This window comes from Miniopterus schreibersii (genome assembly GCF_964146895.1).
Source record: "Miniopterus schreibersii genome assembly, chromosome: 2".
NCBI lineage: Eukaryota > Metazoa > Chordata > Mammalia > Chiroptera > Miniopteridae > Miniopterus > Miniopterus schreibersii.
The window spans coordinates 122,109,685-122,131,760 of NC_138102.1; the positions used below are offsets into that span (position 1 = coordinate 122,109,685).

The 22,076-nt window shown below is 39.0% G+C and overlaps 1 protein-coding gene across 4 annotated transcripts in view; it reads right to left on the minus strand.

The window, feature by feature from the left end:
* NAV3 (neuron navigator 3) overlaps positions 1-22,076 on the minus strand; it is a 314,982-nt gene that overhangs the window by 159,480 nt on the left and 133,426 nt on the right. For all 4 annotated transcript variants that reach the window (XM_081125420.1, XM_081125419.1, XM_081125418.1 and 1 more), the window contains exons 8-9: positions 16,361-17,339; positions 6,137-6,252 (exon numbers count right to left, since the gene is read on the minus strand). In XM_081125420.1, coding sequence (XP_080981546.1) covers positions 6,137-6,252; positions 16,361-17,339 — 1,095 coding nt within the window. The remainder of the gene's footprint in view (positions 1-6,136; positions 6,253-16,360; positions 17,340-22,076) is intronic.

Here is a 22,076-nt window from a genome sequence, read left to right on the forward strand (position 1 = left end):
TACCTGAGCTCAATCTTCTTAATCTTCATAAACATTCAAGAAAAAAAGCAACTTAAGTGACCATAGACAAAGGTCTTAAATATCAGATATTTCTCATTATTCAATAAGAAGTCTGGTAAGTCAGGAATAACACAGGTAACCATTAGCTGACCCCTCCATTTAAATGAAATTCTCACTTCTAAAATGATTTCCTGAATTCATCCAATTATTTTATTACTTTTTTTTTTTACAAACTTCAAGCCAGCTTTGCTGAGACTGAGTTAGTCTGGCATCTATTAGTGTTTTTCAGTGAATGTAAATTCTAGGTAAAGGTTAAAAAGTGCATTAAACAAATGTCATACATGTTGGTAGATCATCTTATGCAAAAAAGGGCAAGTGTGAACTTATGTAGGAAAAAAAAATCTAAAAACTTTCTTGAATGATTCTGGTGGAATGAAAAATAAAGCTCACTTTACATTTGGCAGGATCTCCTGGCACTGGATGAAAAGGGGCGGTCTCTGGGGCCAGACTCCTTTTGTCAATGAATGCAAGGATGAAACCCAAGCCAAATCTGTAAAATCTGAACTGTCAATTCGGCCAGATTTGTAATATCAAGGTCATGGCATGAATCTTAAAGGATAGGCTAAAGCAAGAAGCTCCCTCACTACTTGCCACAAATGTTATAATTAATGGAACTGTTACTGGAGGACTGCATGAGCAGAACTAGTCTGATGGTAGTACGAGAGGGGTTTTTGCAATATCTTGAGAAAAAGAATGTTCTAAGACTCACGTGGGAGAATGAATGATTTTTTAAAAATATGTTTTTATTGATTTCAGAGAGAGGAAGGGAGAGGGAGTGATAGAAACATCAGTGATGAGAGAGAATCGTTGGTCGGCTGCCTCCTGCATGCTCCCTCCTGAGGATCAAGCCTGCAACCTGGGCATGTGCCTTTACTGTGGATGGAACCGTGATCTCCTGGTTCATGGGTTGACGCTCAACCACTGAGCCACACTGGCCAGGTGAGAATGAATGATTTTTATTTGGGTGAAATTATATTCCTTAGTTTTGAAAGAACCCATTTTCCTTAAACCATTCCTGGAAAATGGATAGCTGGGGCTTCAGTAGCGCTAGAAGGAAAGCCGGTGTCCAGAGCTTCGGTTCTATGATGGAGCTGGGTCCCATGTAGTATCAGGCCAGTCACAGTCCATTAGTCCATTGTGTGTGGGGTCCATGTGGCCATGAGCCATGTTGACGAGTGCAGAGTGTGAGAGCCCCTCAAACCATGAGTCAGGCTCGAGCAGCAAGAGAGAGGGGGGCTCCTTTGTTCAGGGGCTTAAATATAACATTTTCCCGAGCTTGCAGTGGCCACACCTACTTTGACCAATGCCCTGTTCCCAGGTATGACTGACAGACAAGCACCTTCCCACGTCACCCAGACCTTACTGGGCATGCATCTAAATTGCAGCTTTCTGTTGCTTCTTTCCAGTTATTAATTAATAACGAGGTTATGACAATGGTATCAGAACCATCATCTTCAGATCAGGTAAATATCACTAGTTTTCCTCCCTAGAACATGACAGATAGTAAGAAATCTGAATGATATACATAAGGACTTTGGAGGGATGCATGACTCTGAAAGTTTTGAGTTTTCTCTGGTATGCCATTTTATTGTGTGTCCCTCATTTCTGATGCTTATATTCACAGCATAATTTAATTACATTTTTAACTTCCACTATGTTTTTATTTCACCCAGGTTCCTGCTCAGTTGAACATGTGAATAGCAGAGCTTCCCAGATCACTTAGTGAATCCCTTTAAGAAATCTGCCTCAAGTTTGCTCCTTAACAGTATCACACATCATTGCATGTGTCTCCCAGGTTATGCAATAAGGATGCTATTTACATTTGTTTAAGCTCAAAAAGGGATTTTTCCCTGAGTACCATAACAGAAAATTGAAGGGACAGTGGGAGGGATAGTTTCAGATGGCTTGCTCAGACATTTTCTACAATGACGAGCTTACTCTCTCCTGCTTTAGGTTCTATTTCCTTTATGTTTGTTTCACTTGAGTGAGAAGGTACCACCAGCAGTTTCCAGCTTTATTTTGTTTAGTTTCAGGTCTAGTGGGGGGAAAAAGAAAGTGTCTCTTTTCTAATAGTCTCAGGAAAAGTTCTGAGATTGATTTTGAGCGAACTGAGTTGGGTTACACGACCATTCCAGAAAGTCACTGTGGTGAAGAGAATCGGTTGCTCTCATTGGATCTGCTTGGGTCAATTTCACTTGGTCCACATGAACAGAGAATTATGAGGCCACAGATCCAACCCCCCTACACCCCCCCAAAAAAATCAAGGTGCTGTTATTAGCAGATGGGGCAATGGGTGTTAATCAGGCAAAGCTACACCGAGACTCACAGTAAGCCACAGTGAAGCCCACGGTGCTTAAGACATGGAGCTCCTAACTGCTTGAGTCCCTTTCCTAAACACTGTATGCCATTTTGCATTTTTATTTTTGTATTATTTTCAGACTCCCCCAAATTGTATGGGCTTCAAAAGTTGACAAAACCTGGATCTTCTCCTGTGGAGGCTAACTCCATCATAGCTCTATATCATGCAGGCTATTCCACTTGGGGAGCAGGATAGAATTACCCCCAGTGAGGCCCCCACACTAACCATCAGCAATAAGAGTTCCACAGTAACAACAGCTTTGAAACTTTGGGTTATAGAAAACTCATGAACCACCAAGATCTCAATGAAGTTAGAAAAAAATGCTCAGTTTTACAATACGAAACTAATAAAAATCGTTAAGGTAAGGAGAATTTTTTTCTAAATTATTTTCATTGAAGTTATTTCTTCCTAAAATATTATTCCCTGGTTTCTCTGTGGATTAGAGTGCCACAATATACTTGTGTGACCTTCTTTTAAGCCCTATATAACTCTTTATAGCTAAGCTGGCTGTTCCCATATGTCTAGTAATTCAATTATTTGAGGTTTTAAAGTTTACTTTTCTCTTATTCTTCTAGAGGAAGACTCACATCATAGTCGTGTTGGTGTTCCCAATGTTTTGCATGCCTGGCATGTATAAGGTACCAGATGATAACGACTGAAAAGATGGATGGAAGAATAAAACCTTATCTCACAATAATCCTGTGAGTTTAATAAGCATCAAAAGAGTCACCTCACGAAAACAGGAACCAAGAAACAATTCATCCAGCTAAATAATGGCAGTGCAGAGGCCAGAATTAATTTTTCTACTTCTTAGAACACTTCTCTTCCCATATCTCATACTGTCTCAGAAAGAATATTCTGTGGGCCAGTCTAAGGTAGGGTGTGGCAATATATTTAAGTGCTTATGTGGTCTGTGGTTTCTCTAGCAGCCAGAATGAAGAGGCAGCAACAGAAATCAGAAAGAGAAGGGAAGCTGTAAAAGGGCTGAAGAAAAGTTGTTGTCTTAGTTAAGATTGCCGTGTCCTCTTGGCTAAAGAGAATGATTTGGTAGAAAGGGAGATATTAAAGAGTAGGAGAGAAAATAATCCAAGGAAAGGCAGAGAAAGTGGGTATTAATGCTGTACACACGTAGATATGGTAGCAGGGGTTTGTGAAATTGTTTTCTGTCTGCTTTAATTTTTCAAGGTCATTGGTTAAGAGAAAGGATGGAAGAGGTGGTATTGTAGGTCTGAAAAGAAAATAAAAGGTACAAAAAAGAGTGAATGGACCAGAGAAATACAGCATGACTGCTGGGCAGCATTAAATATTCACTTGAGATCCGTAGTCATGAAGGTAAAATGAGTCACATCAACATGTGACGTGCTTTTCTCAGGCTCCATTCATTGCTGGTGTGGACTAGGTGGGGAGTTGAATGCAACCAGGTCTGTGATTTCATCAAATGCATACAATGCAGTGAGAAAGAAGCAAGGAGGTTAAGGGAACGTGCAAGGGTGAGATTACATTCGGTTACCACAGGAATTCGGCTGATTAAGGGAGCTGAAAGAATACGCAGAGTTTGGGGAGGTCAGTAGAAGGTAGTGGAATCAATGAATTGGAAATCCTAGTGGAACCAGCATGGAGTAAGGAAACAAAAAGAACACTGATAAGACAGGAGACTGTAATCCGCAGAAGTGAGGTACAGAGAAGTTGCAGATTCTGAAGATGCCCAGATCTAGGGTATGACCATGAGAATAACTAGCTCGGGAGGGATTAGAAGACAAGGTCACTGAAGAAAAGGTCAGGATATGCTAACGATCCTCTCCTGTTGGTCACTGGCATACCCTCATCCAGGTGCCTCAGGCTATGGAACTCAATTTATAGTTTACTAACAAAAAACAAATACCAACTTTCCTCCACAAATCTCAAGTTTACATTGAGAGAAATTTTCACTACCCCACTACAGGCTAATTTTAAACAAATAATAGTAGAAATGACACAATCAGATGAGCCTCGTTTCAGCACTTATTTGTTGTTTTCTTTCTTTTATTATATTCCTACCTAAACCACACTCAAATCTGTGATTCTATACAAATGAATTATTGCTACAATATACATACTTCCTAATATTATTATATTATGTTAAAGTCTAGTTTATATTTCATTTTAAGTAGTATCCCATTAAAATATCAGAACATTAAATGAAAATATTAACCTGAAATATGAAAAACTAATCAAATGGTAGACAGAATAAGAAACTGAGGAGGAAACTCAAATAGGGATTATTTATTTAATCAGAAATACTGCGCGATATATTACTTTCAGAAAAAAACAATGCTCCTTTATGAAATTCATATAAAAATTAGAATTCAAGCAATACTAAATGTATACTTCCTTTCCGAATTGAACTCTATCTAGTATTTTACAGGCATACTGATGCTAATTGAAGGCATTCATGAAAAAAGAAATTCGTGAAGCGTATGCATCTTCACGCCACACTAGGTTTAAAAATATCTAGTCCCAGTGCCGACATGCATCATCGTCTGCGTGTGGGGCTATCTGGAGCTGTAGGAAAACGCTTCCCCCGAGTATCTGGAAAATCTAAACATTCCATTCCCGTAGCTGTGCTTTGGCAGCACCATTTCTACCCCTCCTCTGCACTGGACACTGCAATGGCCACACATAACCTCTGGTGCCTAATGAGACCACTGATGTTCATTCCAGAAGGAACCCGAGACGCTGTGCACTCACTGCCGTCAGTGTCCACTGGTGGGTGTTGCCGTGATGGCAAATGCCTGCCAAAGTGTTTCAAGTCTGCCCAGGTAGGAAGTTTCTTAAACCCCCAGATTTGTGATATGGTTATTTTCATGAGCTTCAGAGCAACACTTTGAGTCCTTGGGATACTATAATCATATTATAAATGAAACAGTTATTTTAGTTTTTTCTTTGGAATATACAAGGGCTGAGCCAGAGGTATTTTGGGATAATGGACATAGCTCTACTCCCATGCATTCTTATACTTAGAAACAGATAAAATGTTCTTAAAGTCTCTTTTCCTTTAGGAGCAGTATATTTTGCTAAGAGTTTACTTAGTTCCTCATGAACTATATGTAATAAAATTATACCAAAGGGCTTCTATATATGCCTGGGCTTATCTGGATTCTAGAAAAGCATTAGACTAAAGCTGAGAATCCTGCTTGATATACCTAAATATCTGACAAAATGTGTCTGGGGTGTGTATATGTCTTTGTTTTCTTACACTGTTCATATATTTAAAAATATTTCCACAGTTAGATTTTTTTTCCCCAGAACACACGTTTGCAGTGTTCTCAACAGTACAGAACTGAAGACAGGGCAGGGTTTGATTGGCCATGAAAAACAAACATTGACACCTGATCCTCAATATTTTTGAAATCTCCACATATAATCAACGGTTGCCTTATTAACAACAGAAGATTCTATAGGTTTTCTCTGATTATATTCAATTTGACCAAGGGCAACAATGACTTAAAATCCCAGCCTCTGAAAGCACTACCATTCTCTACAGAAATCTTAACACAGCAACAAAGAGATCACCCTAAGCAGAACAGCCAAATATCTAAGACTCTCTGAAGCATGAGACATACATAGTCCACTTATGCTTAAGAGGAAGAGTGTAGCACAAATATGATTTAATAAAAGCTCTATGGAGAGATTACAAGAATTCTGAGGCTTGACCTACCCATGAATCAGGTCACTTACCAGATATCTCCTCTAGGCACTGCTTAGCAGTCTTACTGTATGACAAATCCATCTTAGTAGGACTGGTACAGGAGTCAGCAGATGATAAAGAAGTACCTTCATTTTCTGAATGTGCTCTGAAGTTAACCAAGAAGACAGAAACAAATAGCAATTGCTGTTACCAATGACTCATTCAAGTTCTCTATTATAATAAGTCAACATATTAAAAGTTTTCTATCAAGGTGAGTAAGCATTTCTGTATGACGGGGACATTCCAAAGCTGTCTGAATATAGGGGGATGTTCTTACCCCTTCCTGCTCAACTTCTAAAGTCCACTATATTCTATTTCTTCTACTTGGGCTTGTTTCTTGTGGGCCGCCGTATCTCCCTGACCTGTTCCTTAGCCTGCTGTCTATAAAGGAAGGGGAGGGGAATCCTCTGAAGTTTTCTAAGGATTTTTATTACTTGCTGAATAAGTTTAAATGGAGAGTGTGTAATGAGACTGGAGATCCCAGGGAAAGCTTACTGGCTGCCTGCCGAGACTGGAGTCTCGGTGCCTTGGCGAACTGGCTGTGAGCCAGCGCTGGCTTATAGTCATGCAGGCCCGGTATTCACACACTGAGCTCTCAGAAGCTGAGTCACACTAAGCAGTGCGCTGAGATGGCTTCTAAAGCCCAGGGCCAGTGGCTCTCATCACAACAAGACCCACACTGTCACAGGAGCCCCAATGCCCGTGGCCCTGTTAGTTATAAACATTCACAGTATCCCCCTCTAGAAAATCTGTATGAAGCAAAAGAGTACTGAGAATGTATTTTGGGAGTTGAATTTTTGCTTTGCTGCAAAAAATAAATAAATAAATAAATCTTTAAAAGTATCCCTCAGGAGCTGACTGTGGCTAACTTCCCCAATCTATGAGACGCAGCACTCAATTCCGTTGGCTAAGTCCCCACTCCCTCTTCCTGACACGCTCTTTTATAAAAAGTATTCATGCTTCTGACAGCTCAGTCGTGTCTTAGAAGACATTGTTTTATTTTATTTTTAATGTGGCAGTGCACATTTTTGGCTGATTCACCCTTTAATGTGTTTTTAGTTTAAGTCCTATTTACCCTATTTTTAAGTTCCTTGTTGTATTTTCCATGGTATCCCCTAAATGAATTACCAACATTAGTGATGATAGGGAAACAGATTGATCAAGGAAAGGACCATGGACAAGGTAAACTTCAAATAATTATATAAAGGACTTAGAAGTCATCTTAGGTTTATATATACATCTAAATGGGTCCTGATCTCCGCCCTACATATATTATAAGCCATCCATTTCTCCAGGATTTCCACCTCATTATTTGGAATCAGGTTTTAACTCCCATATGTAAAGGGAGAATCTTTGCTAACTGGTAAAGATTTAAAATGTATACATATGATCAAAGAAGTTCAGTTAGGTATCTGAAGACTCTCAGCATGTCCTCTATTTGGGGCCATGCTTTGTTCCAGTAAAATAAAAGGTTTGGGATTGATTAATGGAACAACTTATGAAGACTTCAGAATCAATAGTGTTCTCTAATCATGAGGCACGCTTTGACATATTGCAGCGGCGCCAACTGCTATTCCCACATAAACTGATACTGCAATTCCCTCATATTTACTAGAAAAGAAAAATGAGCATCATGATGTTCCCTCAACATATTTAGCAGACACAGTCATGCACACGCTATCTTACTGCGCATTTCCAAGATGATCAACATGTTACAAGTACCTGTTGAAAGTACAAGATGTTGTATTGCAACAATGCCATTTAATTTAGTGAAATTAATAAGCCAGGCCCTCAGGGCTAGTGTCTGTTACTAAGAGTTGTGGTGGCTAAAAGTCTAGACTTCACCAACAATGAACACAAAAGCGATTTCTTGTACATGTGTACTATGTGCCAAGTACTACTCCTAGTGGTTTATTTACTGCACATCACTCAAACTTCACAACAATCCTGTGCTATGGATTAAATGTTTGTTTCCCCTGCAAATTCATATGCTGAGAAGTAATCCCCAATGGAATGGTATTTGGAGGTGGGGCCTTTGGGAGGTAGTTAGGGCATGTGAGTGGAGCCTGAGTGGTATCAGTTCCCTTATAAAATAGACAATCAGAGAGCTCCCTCGTCCTTTCTGCCAGTGAGAAGGTGGTCATCATGAGCCAGGAAGCAAGGCCTTCATTAGACACCAAATCTGCCAGCATTTGATATTGGACTTTCCCAGCCTCCAGAAAGTAAGAAATAAAAGTTTGTTGTTTAAGCCAATCAGGCTATAGCATTTTTGTTATGGTAGCCTGGATGGATTAAGACACCTGTAATGTATGTGCTATGGAAAAATTAAGAAGTTTACGCCCGGCTGGGCGTGGCTCAGCGATTGAGCATCGACCTAGGATCTGGGCGATCGAGGTTCGATTCCCGGTCAGGGCACATGCCCGGGCTGCAGGCTCGATCAATGACTCTCTCATCATTGATGTTTCTCTCTCTCTCTCTCTCTCCCTCTCCTTTCCTCTCTCTGAAATCAATAAAGATATATTTAAAAAAAAAAAAAAAGTTTACCATTTTGCCCTACAGAAGAAGCTGGTAAATAATCTATTCTTAAACCTATGAATACTATTCTGTTAACCACTGCTCTACATTTTAACTCCATCCAAATGCCTATGGACACTGAGCATTTTATTGCATTTTTTTGCAGCTATCCCCTTAGCTGAGAGATAGCTCAGTCACAAAGTTAACACATTTGAATGTGACAATATCCACCGGTCTACCCTAAATTTTACTCTTTACTACCTTAAGTTTTACTTATAAGAAGGAAACTATTAATGTGCCATTTAAAGGAACTCAGCAATAAATCCTAGATGCTTTCAATCTTTAAATTTCATACATATAGGTTTAAATATTGATTTACATTAAAAAAAATCTCCCTGTGGATTCATCTTGATATGATTATAGTCATAAATGTTGATACAAACAGAACTGGTTTGAGTCAACAATATTAATGAATGGTCTTGTAGTTTCTGCTTTACAAACCTAACAAAAGGGAATGAAAAGCAAATATCTTTCTAAAACCAGCAAGAGGTTTGCTTTCTTCTTTCCTTCCTGATGAGAAGGTAGGTAGATGACAACTAGGGCCCAGGCCAGATATAACAATATTTATATACAATAATAGATATTGAGATAAATAATGATATAAAGAAGTGTTTGTGTGTGTGTGTGTGTGTGTGTGTGTGTGTGTATGTGTATGTGTACCTACATGTATTTCACCATTTAGAAATGTTAGGAGCAGTAAGATCTGATTTTCTAAATATCACTTTCCACAAAAAGAAATCAGGGCTCCTTAGATAAAAGCTGAAGCCATGGCAGTGAGAGTATAATATCAATCTGAAACACCTTCAGCCAAAAAGAAAGAAAGTTCTTAAAAAATAATGGGAAAGAAGTCAGCTTGAAGGGGAGCCCAGTGGCCAAATCTGGGAAAATTTAAGCATTGTAACAAATAGTAATATCAATGGATTATATTCCATTGAATGCAGGGTGGGGCAAAAGTAAGTTTACAGTTTTGAGTATGAAAAACAGAGTTTATTCTTGTATTATTAGTTATTAATTATTGTATTATTTTCTATACAAACAACTGTAAACCTACATTTGTCCCACCCTTTTGTCCCACAATAGTAATCCATTAGTCCACACAATTTAGAGAGAGAGAGAGAGGAAAAGAGAAATCTCTTTCTTAAAGTAGACTGGTAGAATTCCAGGGCATAGACATAGATGAAATGATCAAATTAGAAATCATATGACATCCACTGGAGTAAATTATTATTTCAGGTAACAAACCTCAATGGATGCTAAAATTTAGGTAAAAGTAGATTAAATAATAGAAATTACATATGCAGTCTCAAAATACTTCCCACAAAAATACTGAGTAAATGAAAATGGGGCAAAGTAACTCTAGAGTAGAAAACCATGGCAGACATTATCTTAATCAAGTGATCAATTTGACACACCCAAAATGGAAAGTGTCAATACTTTATGATGCCTAATAGGATGCAATAGAAAAAAACACAGCATTATTTCTGTGACATTCCAGACAAATCAAATACACACATACACAAATACACACATACACACATACACATATATATGGGTCTAATCATGGGTCTAATCTATGTATGTGTGTGCGTGTGTGTGTGTATATATATATATATATATATATATATATATATATATATATATGGGTATAATCATCACAAAATATCAGACAAACCCAAATTAAGAGACATTCTACCAAATGCCTGCCTTCAACATATCAATGTCATGATGGTCAAGAAAATACCAAAGAACCATTCCAGACTGAGGGATATTGGGAAGACATGACAACTGGGTGCAAAAAGTTAAGTGTATGTGGGAGTTCTTTGTACTAGTCTTGCAAATTCCTGTAAGTTAAATTCCACCCCCCCCCAAAAAAAATGTAGAAAGAGGAAACGTCAATGGTTTGGTTAAGCTATCTGCAATGAACCTTGTAAGCCAAGTACAGAAAGGAGACTTCAGTGAAGTTTCCCTGCTGAGAGGATGCCAACTCACAGCAGTGCTCCATACACAGGCCCTCTTCTAGACGTGTTTCTTTGTTCCGTCTTTAAAAATATTGCTTTGTGAAAGTTTAAACTGCTACCCGATGCACAGACATATATCAAACCTAGCACATTTGAGCTCGGAAGGCAAGCATTCAATAAGCTTTTTGTGCTGATGACCAATTACGCCCAGTTCACATAAAACCACAATTGCAGCATAATCTGCAATAGTAGCTGCAGGGCTTACAAAAGCTTGATCTGCATGATGCTTATAGGCTCCACATTTCAATCTTTGTAAACTCACAGATCTATTGGTTCAAGAACTAAGCCAAACTTAAAACCATGTGAGTAAGCATTTTCAAATCTAGTATTTTGCGTTCTTTGTCTTTTAGAAGATAGTATAATTGTCAATTTCCCATTGTCACTTTTAGGCAAAACAAATCTCACAAAAACTTGTTACAATAAAAACCTCTTCTGAGAACCCGTGAAGCTGTTATATACGATACATCTTATATAAAAAACGAAACTATAAATTCAGACCTTTTTAACCTAAATTTACAAATCAAGTGTGTATAAAGGGTCTCTGCCCATGTCTAATTGATGGGCTAAAAAAGCAAGATGATTTTCTTCTCTGTATATCATTGTCTTGCTTTACCTAAGGATAGAGTTTCTTTTTTCTTTTGCAAATTGCCCACACCCCTGATTCTGCTTCCTTTGACTTTAGGAGTTTGCTTTATGTCCAATGCATTATTTTCTTAGCTTTTACTACAAATAGTCAGAAAATAAAGGAAAAAGAATATAGAGCTAAAAATAGTTGAGTTCTGCATCTTGTTAACAGCTATTTTGAAATTTTGTCAGGAGCTGCTAGAACTGAGGTCTCTCTTTTCTCCTTAACTAATTATGTCCCTGTTTTACTTCACATATCTTTGCAAGCATGAAGGACATAGGTCTAAAGTAATGATGCAAAGCAATGGAAGGCAAATGACTCATGGAAAGAGGGCAGGCATTCTGTGGGAGGTCTGAGGAGCTAAGGCAATTTTTGAACTGCAGGCAAGAAAAACAAGGTTGAAAAATATAACATAAAGAGAAGACACTAAGAAATAAGAAAAACAGTTAAAAGTAGGTTGGTTTCTTTTTCTTTAACTATGCTCCTCTCCTTCCTCTTTCTTTACTTCCTATAATTCGGGCCTTTGATTCAAGTCTGAAGAAAGATGCCTCCAAAAGTCAGTAACTCTCTCCTTCATCTAGCCATTCAGTGTGCTTCACCCTACCTCGATCTCTCCCACGAACAATCCATTTGACACATTAAAGACATAGTGACTTTCTCATCACGCTTCATACACACATGGTCGTGCGCACGTTTGTGTGCACACGCACACAAAGACACATACACACAGACCTCAGTTGCCTGACATTCAAGGATTTCTGCTACAATCATGCTCTAATAAATCTTCATTTTCTAAGAATACTGACCTACTCACCAACCACTCTACCTATCTTGCGTTCACCCTGTTTACATGGTTCCTCCAGCCTTGCATTTCTTTGCCTATCCCCTCCAGTTCCGTATGCCCAAATCCCACTTATCTTTCAGGACCCAGCGCAAGTGCCACTTGCCTTGATTCCAACAGCTAAAATAATTTTTCACTTTTTTGAAGTCTCAGTGTACCAATTCTGGTTCGCTGCTGGGGAGCTTTAAACTTTTGTAGTTATCTTTGAGTTAGCTTCTTGCCTACTACATTGTGGACAATGGAAAGAATATGATGTATAAGATGTGTGATGCTTCACTCTACCCTTGATAGCTTATGTATAATAGTTTATATGCTGAAAGAAGAAAAAGATATAAGCGAGTGAATGTCTTAAAGAGAAAGTATTATTTCATTCTGTAAATATTTAAAGCTATTTAGATTTCAGTTAAATCCTCTCATTTATAGAAAGGAAGAACCTATTCCACTGTACATTTTGGCAGTTTTTCTACTTTTCTGTAGCAGGTGAATCTACCCCAGGATGATGGTGTTGCATTCAACAATTTTTATTTGGTGCTTACTGTGGGTAGGCTCTGTTCTGGACAATTATGCTACTAAATAAAGAAGAAACTCTGGATCTCAATGAGTTTACACTGCAGTCAGAAGTGGGTGAAATCGTGCTTGTTAATAAGTAAAGAAAAAACAGTAGATAGCGGTAAACTCTATGAGTAAAATAGAAGAGATAATGGGGTATAATTTTGGGAAGAGATGATGGGTGTTCCTTTGGACTCGATAGTTGGAGATAGCTTCTGTTGAGAGGTAGCATGTAAGCAGGGGTGTAGTGAGAAGAAGGAGCCTGTTGTGATGAGAAGAGAGTCCTTATAGGCAAAAAGGACATCTGTGACAAAGCAGGACACATTAGTTTGCTGAGAAGCAGAACCGGGCAGGAGTTCAGTGTGCGGGGGAGAGCAGAGTGGGTGTGCCTTGAGGGTTAGGGAGAGGGCCAGGTTTTGCAGCACTTTGTAGGTCTTGGTAAGGCATCTGAGTTTCATCTTTTAAGAGTAATAGATGTCCAGTAGATGGTCTCTTTGAAATAACATATACAATTAATACTTTTAGAAGTTTAGAGGCTCTGCTGTATGAAGGATGATATTAGAAAGACCCCAAAGTGGATGCTGGAAGAGTCATCAGAAACTAGGTAAGAATTGGTAGTGACAATTTTGGACCAGGAAAGGGGTGTGGAAAGGCAAAGAAATGATCATTGAAATTACGTTTTGAAGGAAGAGCCATAGGACTAGCTGAAAATATACAAGGGGAGGTAGTAATCAAAAGAAAACAAAATATAGATTCTTCCTGTACTTTTCTTCTGTCTCCTAGTCAAGTAATCCTGAATACTAACCTCTAGCCTCTGTAGCAGTGTTAGTTATTAGCATTTGCATAGCACTTCATCATTTGCTTATATTTTCCATCATGTTCAGAGAGTGAAATTGTAAAATGTCAAATTTGGATGACAGTTCTCCTTTCTACTTGTCAAATTCTGATTCATCCTGTAAGTCTCATCTTTTATCTTACCTCCTATGTGACGCGTTTATTGAATCCAACCTAAGACTTAGGAAAACTCTACATTATTTCTATATGTTGCACGTGCTCTATAACAGCAATGATTTTAATTTTTTTATTATATTCTTTCATTATCCACAACAGACTGAGCTCCCAGAGGTTAGAGACTTAAAAAAAGTCTTCATAGCTCTTATGATTCAGTGTTTACAAAATGACTAATGTGTACATATATGAAAAGGTATTTGGTGGTTTCTCTTTACCTAAACCACGGCAAATGGTTATTTCACTAGTTCTTAAATGCCTCCAGTAATCACCTTAACATTTAAAAAGGCAGCCTATTCCATTCAGATAGATCAAATTATTGAGAACTACTTACACCAAATTAAAACTTTCACCTTATCCATTAAATGGATAAAGATATGTCAAATTCAAAACAATTTTTACCACATTACAGTGATAAATGAGTTATAGGACCTTAATATAGACTATCTTTGCATTGTCTAGGAAGTAGGACTACTAAGATAGTCATTAACTTCCGGAACCCAACATTAAATTTTTAGGACTCTGAAATTTCAATTTGTAAGAATATATTATGTAGCATATATTAGAGTCGCAGAAGGAATAATTAATAACCTAGCATGACCTAGAAGTTGGCTGAGAAAAGGGGAAAAAATCACTATCAGCCATCAATCTTTACATTATATTAAGGCTATTTATTTTTAAAAGTTTTTGTTTGGGGTGGGGCAAGGGCTGGGTGGAGGGGGGCAAAGGAGGGGATGGGGGACACCTGTAATACCCTCAACTATATATATATATACACACACACACACACACACACATCTTTATATATGTTTAAAAAATATATACTATTAAAAGTGATTATGAATTTCCCATTATGAGCTATGTTTGAAAATTTTACAAAACTATCATTGACATTCTCCCAGCCAGAATTTTCCCACTAACAATACCTCTTATTTTTTTTTAATGCAGAAAGAATTGACAAGCAAAGGAGGGCAAACTGTAGACTTAGGCAGACTTGGGTTCAAAGGCAAACTGCTACTAGCCCTGTGACTTGGAGAGATAATCACTAATCTGACCTGAAATCTCTGCTTCTTCATTTCTGTAAAGTGGGAATAACATTCCTTTCTCATGGGTTTCTGATAAAATTTTAAATAAGAAACTGCACATAAAATGCACATAAATCTTACAGCAGAGACTTACATCAAGTAAGCACTCAACAAATGAGAATACCATTATAAAACAGTAAATTATTATTACTTATCAAATGATTAGCAATTCCAGAAAGCCTGTGAGGGATTTTGCAGGAAAGATTTTTAATGGGGTTCGAGCAGCCAGAGTTGAAAGAATACCAGGGGTTACATGATTCAAACGACATATTTTATTTTTAAGAGAAAATAAATCATTATAATTATTTTCTTTACTTAAAACCCCATGTATTTGATAAATTTAATAAATTTTAAACCATGGAATCTTGATCCTCTCTTAGTTGTAACAGATGCTACTTTCTGTTCAGAAAATGTCTTCCCTGTTGCTGAACTGCTGACCTGCTAAAAGGGCTGACATGACTCCTCCCTGGGCTCTCTCCTCTCTGAAGGGACAGCGAACAAAAATAGAAACACGGCAGTGACTGACATATTTCTAATCGATTAAAACAAACCTTGGAGCAGTAGGCAAAACGTGCTATTTTTATAACCGTATTGTAGAACACATATTTTAAAATATGACATATGATGTAAATTTAATGCCTACACAGTGAAATAAATAGAATGCAAAAACAAATTTAAAAGTAAAGTATAAATATAATAGCTATGGGATATCCAGAAAAACATGTACACACACACTTTGAATACTTATAAAGGTAGTGTTTATTAAAACAGATTTCATTTTCAGAATTGAGCTATCAGCTGTAAAAGTGTGTATACGTTTTTGGGGACACCCCGTATATAGGCCATTATTTTTTGCCTAGAAACTTATGCCTAGCTGTGGGAAATTAATATAAATTCTATGTTGGGAAAACAATGCCTTATAAAGAACACATACTGAACATTTACAATGTACCAGGATATGCAGTGAACATTTTATATGCATTATCCCTGTTTTTCTCCCCAGCCCTAGGAGGTAGATACTATTGTTCCTATTTGACAGCTAAAGAAAAAGAGGCGAGTAATTGTCCAAAGTCATACAGCTGGTCAGTGGCCGAGCTGGGCACTAAGTCTCTGTTTGTCTGATTCCAGAGCCTGTTCCTTTATGCTATACTCTCTCTTACCAGTGCAAACAAAAAGATCTGTAAACTCTGTAAAACCGAGAAGTGTTTTAAAAGTCTAATAATAAAAACAACAGCCCTAGTAGCAGCAGTAATAGATACAGGAGAAAGGCAGGGCACCTGGCTTCTAGTTTGCTTCTGGCAAATCCGTTTACTTTTGAAGGAGAGGGGAGGGAAGGACGAGAGAATATTGAAGGTTTTTTTTTTTCCTTGAAAAATTAAATTTTGGGTATCTATCTTCAGAAGGAAACAGTGTTTCCAAACGACTATGTAAAACATGACTCGGGGAACCTTCCTTGTTCCACCGAGTGCGCAGGCTGCAAACGTTTACCACCGCGGGGAAGAGGGCCAGCTCACCTGTAAATGAAGGGGGCCACCGTGGCGGTGTTGGGGTGGCTGTGCTGCTGCTGCGGGAGCTGGACCGCACCGTTTCCCGGGGTCCCCGCACAGGAGCCGGCCTCCCTTCCCTCGGGGGGCGCAGGGCAACTGGCTGTGCTCGCTCTCTCGGCGGCCGCGGGCTTCGGGCAGGCCTGGGAAGGGCTCCCCTTGGTAGTCCTGAACTTGTCAGACTCCTTGCTGGCCGCGCCGCCCGGCGAGACGGTTTGTTTTGCAGTTGGCACCTTGGAGCCCGGCTTGGGGATCCCGCTGGAGGACGGGATCAGGCTTTCCTTCTTGGCGGCGGTGGTCTTGCTACCCTTTGGGATCAGGCTTGCGATTTTAGAAGTCTTTTTGGGAGCCGCCTCGGTCACCTGGTCCTTCTCATCCTTGACCGGTTTTTCAGTGCAAACTTTATTTTTGTCTCTGTTCTTCTCCTCTTTTTCCTTTGGCTGTAGCAAAGACTTTTTATTGCTGAGATTTTTGCTTCCAGCTTTCGGGGGGGCTAACTTAGGTGAGGCTTTGGGGCTGCTGTTGGTTGAGCCGCCGCTATTCAGGCCACTGTTCAAACCTTCCATGTCGCCGGGTTCAGAAAAGGCGTCCTCGTCCTTCCCACCATCACTGGGTCCTGAACTGGGAGGCTGCGGGGGGCGTAAAGCAGTCCGGGCATTGACCAGCTTGAATTTTTCAAGCATGGATTTCTGTCCCGAGGGAGCTGTTTTGACCCCCTCGGAGGCGGGGGGCTTCAGCCGGTCTGCAGGTGGCGGGGGAGAGGTGGCCGGGCTGGACTGCTTCACAGTCAGCATGGTGGAGGTGGCGCTGTGCTTGACATTCATGGACTTGCTGCGCCAGGGCTTGGCACTCGGAGAGGGGATGGCGGAGGCAGGGGGCTGCCCCGCAGAGCTGGGGGGCTGCACGTTCCCGTTTACACCTGAAGAAGGCTGAGGCCCTTTGGAGGAATCTGGACATCAAGGACAGAGATAAAGGAGAGGCGGGTGAGATGTGATCGTTCGTATCATACCACCGAGTATTTCTAACTGCGGACACATAGAAGTATTTCTCCTGTGAACTGAGAACAGACATGTCTTGCAGCATCAGTAACTTTTGTGATGTGGTTGTTTTGCTTTATCTTACCTTCTAAAATTCATCTCACCCAAATGAACTTTGCTAGTCATAGATATCTAAAGATGAATAAAACACTATCCCTCCCCCTAAGCAATTCTGTATATTTTTTCCAATTCCCGATGTAGCTCAGAGCAGTAAGTTGATATTCCACCTAGCCATATAAAAATGTCATATAATGAATATTGATAAATTGCTTAAACCTAGAGGGAACCTAGCTTATTATTGTCTGATTAAATATGCAATGAGTCATGATTTAGCTTTTTGTTAATATTGTTTATTTTTATTTGTATAAAAAGCATTTAAATCTATGCTTATGTGGGTCAGATAATCTACTAAGACATATAAATATATATACATATATTGATAAAATCCTTATAATAACCCAACAAGGTATGTTAACATTATTATTCTCATTTTTCAGATTAAAAAAAACTGAGACACAGAAAAACTACATAAATTGTCAGAGGTCTCTCAGCCTGGATTTGAGCTGAGTTCAAAGCCTGTGCTCTTAACTAGCATACCTACAGCCTCCTGCAGTGAGCTGGACAAACTTTCAATTCTAATTAACAATTGAGCTGCATTTCAGGGGCCATAGGGAAATAAGGCCTTTGTTATACAGGTACTTGACAATGCACTAATTGCCACTCAGAAATCTCATTACATGACTTTTTATATGACTGTTCCAGCACTGATTAATGTTTGATTATAAGCCTTATTTTTAAGCATGAAAAACTAAATCAAAAAGAGATTTTAGCCCTAGCCGGTCTGGGCATTGTACTGAACAGAAAAAGGTTACCAGTTCCATTCCTGGTCAGGGCTCAAGCCCCGGTTATGGGCGCAACCCCCAGTAGGGGGCGTGCAGAAGGCAGTCTGTGGATGTTTTGTTCTCACATCGATGTTTCTCTCTCCCTCTCCTTCTCCCTTTCTCTCTCTCTAAAATATCATTAAAAATATGTTTTAACAATATATTTTATGATCTGTTATAAATAAAGAAGAAGTGAACATGGAGTAAAAGACCTCAGTATAAATGCTAACATTGGGAACTGTACAATACTGACCAAGTCATTTGCTTTAAGTTTCATCTACCATAAATGCCTCCCTCTTCCATTGTCTTATTTTTTTTAAAGAGATGGAATGATAAATGATTAAATTGGATATTTATGTAAAAGATGCATCATTTGGTATTTTTGATATACTAGACATTGACAAATAGATGCAAAGCTGTTTTTGACGAAATGCCCAAAGGAAGTATTTTATAAAGAATATTCTCTTTATAATAATCAGAATTGGAACCCATTAAATTTCATTAAGTATTCACAAATATAAAAGTACAATGCTTTTACTTTTAAATGCTTTCCTCAAAGACATGAAAATGTATGATAAACAATATGTAATCAAGCCAATTAATACAATATGCTAGTCTCACCCATTTTTCAGAAGAGGAAATTGACATAGGAAAAAAGGAAATAAAAATAAAGGAAATAAAGAAGAGATAGGAAAATAGGTTAAAAATCATCAGATTTTTAAAAATAAGTGTGCCTAAAATAACAATAGGTTTGTGAAACTTTTATTAACAATAGTAATATAAACAAATGCACTTTATATTTTTTTCTTAAACAAATTGGTCTGCCAACACTGACTTCTAACACTTACTACCTTTCTATAATTCCACATGTCAACCGGCAAAAATTAATATAAGACTGTATCTATATTTCCCAGCCGGGTGGCTCAGTGGTTGAGCGTAGAGCTATGAACCAGGAGGTCATGGTTCGATTTTTGGTCAGGGTACATGCTTGGGTTGGAGGCCCTATCCCCAGTAGGGAGCATGCAGGAGGCAGCCGATGAATGACTCTCTCTCATCATTGATGTTTCTATCTCTCTCTCCCTCTCCCTTCCTCTCTCTGAAATCAACAAAAACATATTAAATAAAAGACTATGTATATACACTAGATTACAATGTAGTAGATCACTAAAGTCAAAATGTTTACATGGTATATTGAAACTTTAAAGCATAAGACGATGAATTTTTTTCAGTATTCATGTAAATTCAGCAATTGTGCCCACACTTCTAGGAATCCAAATTCATATTTAAACACTACGGTAGTCTAAAAAACTGTAGGATTCCTGACTAACTTAAGACAAATAGAACAAAATTCAAAAGATGCAATGTCTCAAATACGCTCACTCTCCGTGAATGAATTTCAGTCTTCTACCTCTATCTGTTTTCAGTATATTTAACTCCAAATGTATTTCACATACAGATGTGTCCCTTTCAGAGAGTCCTAATGTTTCATCCTAACCTGAATCATTCTTGGTAGAAAGAGCACATCTACCACCTCTAGGTAGAAATGCCTGCCATACTTTTCTTCAGAATCATTCCTATTTATTGCTCAAGTCTCAAGTTTGACCTTACTTCATCTGGAAAAAAACAACAACAAAAGCAAAAACATTATCCCCACGCCCACCTCTGACCATCTTAACGATAATTCTGGATCAGGTGGCTACTCTGCATCCTCCCATAGTTTATTATTTCCTCCACTATCGCCATTATAACTCCGCTGAACGGGCCTGTTTGCTCCGCTGCACTGTACATCCCGGGAGAGCAAAGGCCACGCCTGAGTCACACATAGTTTTATACTGTGCGCACAGCTCCTGCTATATGACAGGCGCTGAACCAAATATTCGACTTACATTAACTCAGTTCTCCCAACAACTGCACAAAGTTTTCATTAACACCCTCATTGTACATACAAGGAAGCTAAAGCACAAAGAGGTTAAACAACCTCGCCAGTTATACACTTTGTAAGGGATAAACTGAGAACTGAATTTACCTTGTATTCTAAGTTAATTCTATCAACTATATTATACTATTTCTCAAATGTATACGGATAAGTTTAACGGCTCATTAATTATAGTATTATTCCTTGAATACAGAAACATAGAAAATAGCAATTGTCAAATTCATGCCTTTAATTGAATTATATCAAGTGAACTTTATTTCTCAATTGCCTGAATTCAATTGGAAACTAAGAATACCTTCAAACAAAATGAATTTTCTCAAGTTCATTGAGTTGTGTACATGTTAATGACCTCACTGTTTTGCTGAGTTTTGTCCAACAGATATGGCTCTATGGTTCTACTATTTCTAGCAATATTGATCAATGCTTTTCGGTTCCTTCAATCTATAGAATTTTAATCTAAGCACACCATCTGTTAAAATTTACTGAGTGGCTAGTCTATGCAAGACAGCCCAAAACACCATGTAATCTAGTCAGAGAAAAGAAAACATACCTTATAAAAGATGAGTGGTATATATTAAATATTAAATGAGTAGGATGTGGGAAAGAAAATGGTAGAGATCAGAGTTGCACAAGCAGTGTACCATATTTAATAAAATCAAGACAGATGAGTTAAGGGAGATATGTAAGCATTCAAAGCAGTAGGAACTTTTATAGAATTTTATAGAATATTTTTAGGGAACTATGTGGAAATTTGGGGGGGGGGGGGCTCAGCTTTGATCCCACATTGTGTGTCTCTGGAGCCCAAGCTCCATCGTTGTAGAATGTCTAACATTCTAAGGGGTTAACACAGTGGTTCTCAAAAACTGTACTGTGCCTGAGTCGCCTGAGGTCTCACTAAACACCATCACATGTGACGCCACAGGTCTGCAGTGACCCTGACATGCTACATTGCTCACAAGCTTCCAAATGACATCAGTGCTCCTGGTCACAGGCCATGTTCTGAGCAGCAGACGTTTAAGACTCAGAAATCCTGGAAACTGCTGGTATTAGCAGCTTTAAAGGCTTGTTTCTTCTGAAAGCACCCAAACTGGCTTCATTTGTTACATGTCCCATAGCTGTGAGACATCAATATTCTTCCCTCTCTGAACACTGGAAACCTTCGCCAGTCCCGCATCCGCCTGGCGAAGGATCACGGAAAACAAAAGCAGCCTATTACGCTTCCCTAATGTCCTGTATTTCATTATTTTAGCCACATATTTAACATGCATCTTCCATTTTTATGCAACTGGGTTAAGAAGTCAGGGGATTCCCACCCTTGCACGCCTGGGAGCTTTGGTGGCGACGGAGCGAAGGGTAGAAACCCAGTCAGGGTGCTCTCCAAACGCGCTGCCCTCAGCCAGAGGCACCGCCGTCGGAGCTCGAGCGCAGGAGAGGAATTTCAGTATCGCTGCACCAAAAAACGAGACAGGAGGGACTGCAAATTACAGCATCCACGGTCACAGTCACAGCGACAGCTGTAAAATTGTTCTCAGACGAGCACACACGTATAAGACACTTCTCTAAGCTCAACTTAAATCTGTCCCCAGCCTGTCTCTAGACAGCAGCAAGGAGCTGCTTCAAGTTTCATGAAGAGGGCAAATCATAAGCCGCTGTGCATCAGCAGGCGCTGGGGTAACGGGGGTCCCTCTGGACCCCTCACAGTGAAGGTTAAACAACAGCCCCAGCTGAAAGGACAGCGTCTGTCGCCCTACAGAGTGGGTGTCGCCGCAAATTCTAGTTTCTGTGCCATTTATATATTCAATATTAAGTCGCTGGTCAAACTGACACATTTC